The sequence below is a fragment of the Nematolebias whitei genome, chromosome 8, assembly GCF_014905685.2.
Source record: "Nematolebias whitei isolate Nwh7 chromosome 8, NemWhi1, whole genome shotgun sequence".
NCBI lineage: Eukaryota > Metazoa > Chordata > Actinopteri > Cyprinodontiformes > Rivulidae > Nematolebias > Nematolebias whitei.
The window spans coordinates 21,865,376-21,874,809 of NC_056505.1; the positions used below are offsets into that span (position 1 = coordinate 21,865,376).

A 9,434-nucleotide genomic window follows, 5' to 3' on the forward strand; every position below is an offset into this window, starting at 1 on the left:
AAAACAGTAAGAACAGCTGATAAAAACTGTGAGAACAGCTGATAAAAACTGTGAGAACAGCTGATAAAAACTGTGAGAACAGCTGATAAAAACTGTAAGAACAGCTGATAAAAACTGAGAACAGCTGATAAAAACAGAACAGCTGATTAAAAACGGAGAACAGCTGATAAAAACTGTAAGAACAGCTGATAAAAACTGTGAGAACAGCTGATAAAAACAGTAAGAACAGCTGATAAAAACAGTAAGAACATCTATTCAAAACAGTAAGTAAAAGTTTTAACTAAAAGCTTGTCTGAATAAAAATGTCTTAAGCTGCTTTTTAAAGGACTCAACATAGACGGTCACATGATGAGACAGGGGCAGGACATTCTACAGCCCGGGGGCTTCAGCCTGAAAGGATAGGTCACTCCAAGTTTTAAACTGGGTCTAATGGACCTTTAGGAGGTTCAACGCTGAAGACAGAAGGGTGTGAGCTGAAGAATAAGGGATCAACATTTCAGTGATGTAGGACCTGTTCATTTAAAGCTCTAAAACTCTAGAATAAAATTTTAAAATTACTGTAATTCTAAATTTGAAAGGTAGCCAATGAAGAGAAGATAAAACTGGTGTAATGTGTGACCTTCTATTAGTTCCTGTTAAAAGAACTCGCAGCAGCATTCTGGACCAACTGGAGACAAGCGACAGCAGATTTGTTAAATAAAAAGGGAATTACACACAGAATTAAAAGTGAAACACACAGTACTGACAAGAGGACTCATGGATGAAGAGGGGAAATATATTCGGATCACACAGATGACAGTCTATTTACTTACCTACAGCAAGGCCAGGATCAGAGTTCATGGTCTGAACTATCTCCATACCCTGTCAGAAAAAGACATTTATTTATTACAACTTGCTGCAGAAGCAAACACACCTGTTAACTCTAAAAAAAAGTCCAACCATAATAAAAGTTGACTGCAAAAAGTTAATCAGTTGTAGATGTGCATCTAATAATTGCTTTGTGCAAGTTTTATTCAAATGTGTCCAGTGGTTCATAATATATTTTGATAACAAACATAAGCAATAATGGAAATTTTACCTGGTTGAGTACCACCCAGTTGGGGTCTATCTGTGACTCTCCCTCTGGGTCCAGCACCACGGTCTGGTAGGCTCTGAAGTCAGTCAGTGTGACCTCAGCATTCTCCGGGCAGTGGTCAATCCTATCTATCACGTTGTCTTTGTCAAAGTCCCCTTCGCACGCGTCTCCAACTTTGTCCACTGAAATCCATCCATGCAGAGTTATGAACACAGACGAAGCGCTCACTTTTCATAAACAGCTGAAGAAAAACAGGTGACACGAACTGTCTGAGTCCTTTTGGTCTGGGTTGGCGACCAGTCTACAGTTGTCATCATCATCAGGTATGCCGTCATTATCATCATCGCTGTCACATTCATCTCCCTGTAAAAAAAATAAATAAATAAAAAACGTGAATGGGCTTAAATAAAGTTATCTGACAAATTAATCAACAAACCCTACTAAAAATAGTCAAGAAATGTATATAAGAACCATTCCATCCTTGTCAGTGTCCAGCTGAGACGAGTTGATGACAGTGGGACAGTTGTCCTTTGTGTTCTGGTGGCCGTCACCGTCACTGAATAAGAAAGAAAAAATACAAGTGGGATGAGTACAACATGGCAACATAGGAAACAAACAGTTCCAGATCATGATGGCTCTACCTGTCTATGTTGTCGTCACAAGTATCTCCTACGAGATCATTATCTGAGTCAGACTGCAGGCAGACAAAATAACCAGTGATGAACAAACTTGGACAGAAGAACAGTAAAAAAAACAACAACAACCCTAACACATTTGAAATGGAGAAAAAGAAGCATACAGGTACAGTATTTATTATTTTCCTTTGTTTTGGTTAGTTTATCGAAAGCTTTTTTAAGCTCTGACATTAGCACAGTTTGATACCTGGTTGGGGTTGGCCAGATCAGGACAGCTGTCACAGGCGTCCCCAACGCCATCATTATCCCTGTCCCTCTGGTCTGCGTTGGGGACTTGCTGGCAGTTGTCAAGGACATTTTTCAGACCTGAAATCATAAACGATGTCATTTCTAAATCATGAGGAAAAACAGTTGAGAAGGAGATGAAAAACAACAGATCACAGCCTGTAGCTCAGTCAAAAGCATCAGCAGATGGCGGAGTTGGTTTAAATCGCCGACGAAATAGTTTCCAGTTGGCCTTGAACGCCTGGCGGAGGCTCAGAGTGGAAAAATGCTCTAAGTGAGGAGGCAGACGTGAGCAAGTCCCCAGAAATGCGACCTTGGAGTCGAAAGCATTACCAAGCAATCATGGTGCAGGAGTGCTGCCAAACGAAGGCTAAAGACACACGACACATGAGGGGAAAACACAAAGGATGGAGTTTTCTACTGGAGCAAATCAAAGGTCAGAGTAAAGGTCAAGTCGAGTGATGTACGTGAGAAAAGTGTTTGAAGAAAACATTTGAGTGCAAGTGGAACATTTTAACATTCATTACTGTGTGATGATCAAATAACGTCCTAAAATCCGGTAAATTGCAAACAGGTCTACAACGCCCCCCCCCCCCCCCCCCCTTTTTTTTTTTTTTACAGAGAGAGAAAGTGAGAGAGTTTTGCACAGGTAAACTGCTTCCAGACAGTTACAACAATAAGACATGTCCTCATGTGTCTCCACAGCAGTCCTTTCCACACAGGATATGCTTTGGACAACCCTCACTTTTACAAACTGTTAAAAAAAAAAACATATATATATATATATATATATATATATATATATATATATATGGTAAATGGACTGTACTTATATAACGCCTTTCTATCTAATCAAGATACTCAAAACGCTTAACAATGCAATCTGTGCCACATTTATTCATTCATACAGCACTCTACTAGATCTCTACAAAGCTAATTGAACAAACCATTCTAAAGAGACTAATCAGTGCTTTATCACATTCATACACTGATGGGACACACATCGGAGGCTATGAGGGGTTCAGTGTCTTGCCAATGGACACTTCAGCATGTGACTGCTGGTGGATTCGAACCCCCAACTCTTGCATTGGAGGACAACTGCTCTAACCACTCAGCCACAGCCCATTATATATATATATATAATTTTTATTTTTATTTTAATTTTAATCAGAAAACTGATTTTGCATTGTGTTCCTCCGTTTATCAGATCTGATTTAGACAACAGAAACAGTGAAAGCATATTTATTATGCTTCCCAAAGTAACCATGCACAAAAAAAATTAAATAAACTTTTTACTGTCTTCTTGCGTTCCACTTGGATGATTTATCAGTTGAGGTAAATATTAATGCACTTACCATCTCCATCCATGTCATCATCACATTCATCTCCCAGACCATCTTGGTCTGTATCCCTCTGTGAGGGGTTATCCATCGTCCTGCAGTTGTCACAGGCGTCACCATGGAGATCCTTATCACTGTTCTTTTGGTCAACATTTGGGACGATCCAGCAGTTATCCTGGGGCAGACACATACAGAGCTCACTGACAGAAGTACTCGTCTGTTGACAAAGTTCAAAGGTTAAGTCACTCACATCTTCGTTAATAATGCCGTCATTGTCTGCATCATTGTCACAGATGTCACCCATCCCATCCCCATCTGCATCCTCTTGGCCAGAGTTTGGCACCAACACACAGTTGTCCTGGGGATTAGACCGAAAAACACACAGATAATGGTGTTTTAATACAAGTGAGAATAAAATACATAACCCCAGTTCTGGAAAAGTTGTGACATTATGTAAATAAAAACAGAATACAATGATTTGTAAATCTCATAAACCACACATTTTATTTACAATGAAACTTGGTAAATAAATCACATGTTTAAACAAGAAATTGTTTTTTTAAGGAAAAATTGGGTAGTTCAGAATTTGATAGCAGCAACACATCTCAAAATAGTGCAGAAGCAGCAACAAAAAGCTGTAAAATTATATGTACATAAATAAAAACAACTGGAGAATTATTTGCAATTAATTAGGCTATTTCAAGTTCAATAATCTTTATTATCCCCAAGGGGCAATTTGTTTCACAGTCAGTAGAGATATAAAACATCCATACTCGGCAAGACATGGAGACATTAAAATAACAGTACATGAAATCATCCCTGTCCGTTGAGAAGCCTGATCACTACAGGGATGAATGAGTTTTTCATTCTGTTTGTCCTTCATCTGGGCAGCAGATACCTGTGTCCAGATGGAAGCAACCTGAACTCACCATGGAGTGGGTGATCGGGATCTGCCAGAATCAGCCTGGCCTTGTTCACTGACTTATTTGTCACCAGGTCAGTAAAAGGACTGGGTATAAAAAGAGCATTTTATAGAGACTGAATTCTCTCAGAATTAAGATGGGCAGAGGTTCACTAATCTACAAAAAATGTTTCAAAATAGTGGAACAATTTCATAAGAATTTTTCAGAATGGAAAATTGTGAAGATTTCAAATATGCGATCATCTGCAGTTCATAATATCACAAAAGTTCAAGTATTGGGAGAAATCTCTGAGCTCAAAGGACAGGACTCCATGTTGAATGTTGGTGATCTTCGGGCAGCACTGCAGTAAAAACAGGCCTGTTTCTGTTATGGACAGAACCTCATGGACTCAGGAGAATGGACACTTGCACAAATCAGTGGCATCCACAAATGCTGCTTAACGCTATATCATGCAAAAATGAAGTCATGTGTGAAAACCTTCGGGAAACGCTGTTATTTTCATCTAAAATAAACTGAGGCAAAGTGGAAAACTGCTCAATGATCAGATGAATCAAACTTTGAAATTTATGTTTGGAACCGCGAACACCACATCCTTCATACAAAAGAGGAGAGGAACCATCCGACCACTAGTTATCAGCACGCAGTTCAATAGTCTGTCCCTCTGATGTCATGAGATGTTACTGTCTCTGGGTAACAACATCAAAATATTTGACACATCATGAAAGAAATACTCCACCAAGGAAAGACCCAGGACTGTTATCAGAAGGGATCCCACATCAGACATGAATGTCTAGTCTCCAGTTAAAAAAGAGGATGCTTCACAATGGGAAACATAAACTTGCCCCAACTTTTTGGAGATGTGTTGCTGCCATAAACTTCAGAATTACTTAATTTTTTCTCAAACAAATGGTACAAATGGTGCCTCAGTTTAAACATTTGATATGTTTACTATGTTTAGTTTGGAATAAAATGTTGATTGATAAGATTTGCTAATCATTGCGTCGTGTTTTTATTCGCATTTTACACAACATCTAAACTTTTTCCGAATTTGAGTTGTATGAGAAGGAAGGGGATGTAGAAGTGAGTACCTTGTTACAGATGTTGTCTGTGCACTGGAGGTTATTGTCAGGATATGCATCAATATCTGTGTCCTTCCCACAGACATAACCATTGCCAGCCCAACCAATGCCACACTAACATCGCCAAAGAAGAAAAAAGTTAAAAAAACATTATAGAACGTTGTGCTGAATGATGGAACATAACATCATGAGAAATGTGTCTATGTTCATGCCTGTTGTGTGTTCCTACCACACAGCTAATGCTGCCGTCTCGTTCCACGATGCATACACCATTGATGTCACAGGGGTTGGGCTGCCCATTAGGGCAAAGCCTGGTGCCGTGGCAACCTCCTACCTGGTCACCTGTGAAGCCGGTCTTACACTCTCCACATCTGAACGAACCCTGTTGAGGACAACAGGCAGTCAGTCAGGACTATCCATGCCTGTGAAGAATTAAAATAATAAATTTGCACCAGTTCCAGCCGTCTTACAACAGTGTTGTAGCAGTGAGAGTTAGCTGTGCAGCCTCCATTCTCAGGTGGGCCCACACACTCGTCCAAATCTAGACACACCTGGGGGGCGAAATCAAAGTATGAACACAGTGAATGATTTATTTTCTGCAGTAGCAGCTAAATCAAGCAGAAATAATCAGACCTGTTTGTGTGATTTAGCATAAGACACTCCGACACCAGTTATCTCTGGTCCTGTGTATCCCAGAGGGCATCTCTCACAGAGAAAACCAGGAGCAGTGTTTTCACACCGGACACCAGGAAAACACGGGTTAAACTTGCACTAAAACTCAGACAAAAAGATGTAAAACATTTATCCAAAGCTTTTTTGATTTACCAGCTGCAGCGCTCATTGAAACGTATGAGACACACCTCGTCGACATCGTCACAGTGAACCCCATCCCCTGTGAATCCATGAGGACAGGGGGCGCATGTGAAACCCCCTGACTCTGAAGGGATGCACATGTTCTGTCTGAAGCAGGTCCCTGCTGGGCACTGAGTCTGATGCTGAGGCTGAAAGATAATCTGATCAGGACTTGGAGCTGGATTTGGGTTGGTGGGTTTACCTCCAAGTCCGGTGGGTGCATCTGTAGCAAACAGAAATGTTGAAATGTCTCTTTAGGAGCTAAAGTCTTTGTACTGTAAGTCGTAATGCAGCTTTTTATTTTTTACAGCTTACCACAGGCCAGACACTCTGCTATGGTGTTCCTTAGAAAATTTGTTTCCTTAATCTACATTAAAAAGCACAAAAATGTTGTTGTCTCTTTACAGTTAATGAAAAGACACAAACAAACAAAACAATTCTGAAACTTTCTGAACGAATGAGGAAATTTTCAAAAAGCCATCCAACAAACATATACATATATATAAAATAATATATTTATACATTTAACATCACGCTTCCCTGTCTAAAACCTTAACTGTCAATCATTTGCTCTAAATGGATCAGCGTGTTATGAAGCTTTACAAAGTTACAAAGCTTAAACTCCACATATTAGACATTATTTTGTCCAGCTGATGAATGCATTTGCACGTCTCATTGGCTGCAGCACATTTGCTTAGCAAGTGGCTAATGTTGGAACCCTAAAACAAAAAATATGCTTCCTACACAGATGTGCAGAAATGTTCAATGTTGTATCAGTAAATTATTTTCTATTTGGAGAACTGTTAGTATCTATCATCTAGCTGACTTCTAAGTAAAAGAAGGAACCAGAATATAAACATGAAATGAGCTCTTTACAGTAAAAATAATATATTTGACAGTGCTGCGGTAACACTCACTGCTAAGGTTACGTAAAAGCTTTGACAGAAAACAGCTCCTGAAAGTTAGCAGGTCACAGACCAAGTTTTTTTTTTCTTCTTTTTTTACAACAAAATGTTGCATTATTGCAAAACCATTCTGGAAAAAAAGGCCATTTCATAAAGTTGTAAATCTGCTTTGAAAAAGTATGCATATTTATTTACTACTTTACTTGAGCAAAATAACCTTCAGCTCACACTATTTCCCAAAAAATTTTGCTACATTTTTGCCTTTTGTATCTTAGCATTAATGCTGCTTTGCCAGTTTTTGTTCTGAGCTCTCTATCTCCATCCAGAAGTTCGTGTGCTGTCAGTCACCTGCTGGTTGAGCAGCTCCTTCATCTCAGCCATCATGCTCTTCAGCTCCTGCATGGTGCTCTGATCCTGCACCACCCTGCCTCCCTGGATATCTGAGTGAAGTCAGAGTCAAATTAAAGGCCTAAAATGATTCCTGCCACCTATAAATTTTAAGACTAAAATCATCTTATGTTGAAACATGAAGTTGTAGCCATTTTGATCAAACATTAAAAATATCACATTGTTTAATGTGCTGCTAAATTGGCTGAGTAATTGCCATTTTTGTGGTTTTAAGGTCAATTGGCTCTGGCAGCCATCTTAAACCAGGTTGATTTCAAATGTTAATCAGTTCTAGATATGCATCCAGTGATTACTTTTGGAGATTTTCATTAAAATGTTCGCTGGTTCATGAGATATTTTGGTAACACATAGACTGTACATACGAACACAAGAAACAACACGAGCAAAAACAGTCATCCTCCTTACGATAGTAAACCAACACGCACATCTAACTGGAGAAAAAGGAGGTTGAAATGACGAGGATAAGTCGTCAGGCTGCTACTGACCCAGCAGGTGCAGAGACTCAGCAGGTTCAACACTGCAGTCCTGCAGAGTGGCCACGTTGTCTATGGTGTCCTCGATGACCAGCTTCAGGTCTGTCAGTTCATCCTGAAAGACGAGAAAAGAGAAAGTATGAGAACGAAGTGCGATTAATGGATCACTCTTGGGACTGAAATCGTTTTGATCCACCTGTCTACTCGACTGCAGGGTCCTCAGGGCCACCTTGTTGGGTCCAGGCGGGAGTGACCCAAACGCAGCCGGCAGATCGTTCAAAGTGTGAGCCAGTCTACAGTCGACGTAGACGTTGAGACGAGGGGAGCCACGCTGAAGACCGCTGGCGTGCAGCATGATGTGATGCTCCCGTCCGTCTGCCAGAGCCGCATGGTTGAAACTGGAGGTAGTGAACCTGCCGTCAGCCTTCTGGTAACGAAGAGTCACTTAAAATGCAGAGAGGGAATGATTACAGTGAAAGAAAATAATAAATAAAGGTGTTTATTCATCGAGTCTGTAAAAAATACATGTTGGTATGATGACACACCTTTGCTGAGTTTGGCTTGCACACTAAGCTCCAGGTACTTGTTGTTCTCCTTGGGGTTGATCACACTAAAGAGCGAGGTGGGGGCCTTATTTTGGAGCCTGAAGGACAAGAGGAGGAAGGCTTCATTCCGACCTTTGTTCTTCAGACTTCCTTGGAGCAAATCCGGCAGGCAGTCTGGAGACACCAGCAGGTCGTAGACTAACACAGAAAGCAACGGTTAGAAAAATGCATTAAGCATAAACAAAAAAAAACATGAGGGATAAAACACGGAGGATCAAGGTAAGTTCAAAGAGTGGAAACCGCCAACTAAATGCAGTCCATCTGGTGGACTTAAAGGGCTTCTGTCTCCCAGTGATGGTGCAATTACTACTGCTGAGTCACTGTGCTGCAGCTCTTTAACACGACTGCGTGCATGCATATAAAAGGACATTCAAACCAGCATCCCGCTGTGGTTTTATGAAGCTGCTGTAAAAGTGTGTGCCTGCTTCACAAAGGCTGGACTTCAAGAATAACACCAAATGACAGTTTTTAAAGGAGGAGGGGGGAAAGCCGCATGTAGATTCCAGGCTAATTTGTAGTTTAATGGCAGTTTGTGTTTTTAGTTTAACCACCTTATTTAGGTCCGCTTGGTATTAGGTTTTAACTGTCAAATTCTGCCATTTTTAGTAACAGTCATGCAGTTTGCATTTGGAGAGCTGATGACTGAAAATATTGTAATAGAAAAAGCAAAGCTTAACACAAAACGCCACACAGAAACATAGTGAACAAAGTTTTCCATGTGGGTACATTTGGAGCAGGACTTACCGATACCCTGAGCGGTGATGGTGAGCACCAGCTGCTGCAGCAGCAGACACAGAGCTGACGCTTTAATACACAGTCCTGTCATCACAACCTCAGAGAAAATGTTTGATCAA

At 40.4% G+C, this 9,434-nt stretch overlaps 1 protein-coding gene across 1 annotated transcript in view; it reads right to left on the reverse strand.

Moving 5' to 3' along the window:
* thbs4a (thrombospondin 4a) overlaps positions 1-9,406 on the reverse strand; it is an 11,141-nt gene extending 1,735 nt beyond the window's left edge. The window contains exons 1-19 of the mRNA XM_037680467.1: positions 9,325-9,406; positions 8,521-8,718; positions 8,172-8,419; positions 7,988-8,090; positions 7,443-7,534; positions 6,505-6,556; positions 6,198-6,412; positions 5,971-6,108; positions 5,808-5,888; positions 5,567-5,719; positions 5,347-5,451; positions 3,586-3,693; positions 3,351-3,510; positions 1,958-2,076; positions 1,717-1,769; positions 1,547-1,631; positions 1,342-1,438; positions 1,079-1,257; positions 813-861 (exon numbers count right to left, since the gene is read on the reverse strand). Coding sequence (XP_037536395.1) covers positions 813-861; positions 1,079-1,257; positions 1,342-1,438; positions 1,547-1,631; positions 1,717-1,769; positions 1,958-2,076; positions 3,351-3,510; positions 3,586-3,693; positions 5,347-5,451; positions 5,567-5,719; positions 5,808-5,888; positions 5,971-6,108; positions 6,198-6,412; positions 6,505-6,556; positions 7,443-7,534; positions 7,988-8,090; positions 8,172-8,419; positions 8,521-8,718; positions 9,325-9,406 — 2,317 coding nt within the window. The remainder of the gene's footprint in view (positions 1-812; positions 862-1,078; positions 1,258-1,341; positions 1,439-1,546; positions 1,632-1,716; positions 1,770-1,957; positions 2,077-3,350; positions 3,511-3,585; positions 3,694-5,346; positions 5,452-5,566; positions 5,720-5,807; positions 5,889-5,970; positions 6,109-6,197; positions 6,413-6,504; positions 6,557-7,442; positions 7,535-7,987; positions 8,091-8,171; positions 8,420-8,520; positions 8,719-9,324) is intronic.
* Between the last annotated feature and the right edge of the window lie 28 nt (positions 9,407-9,434).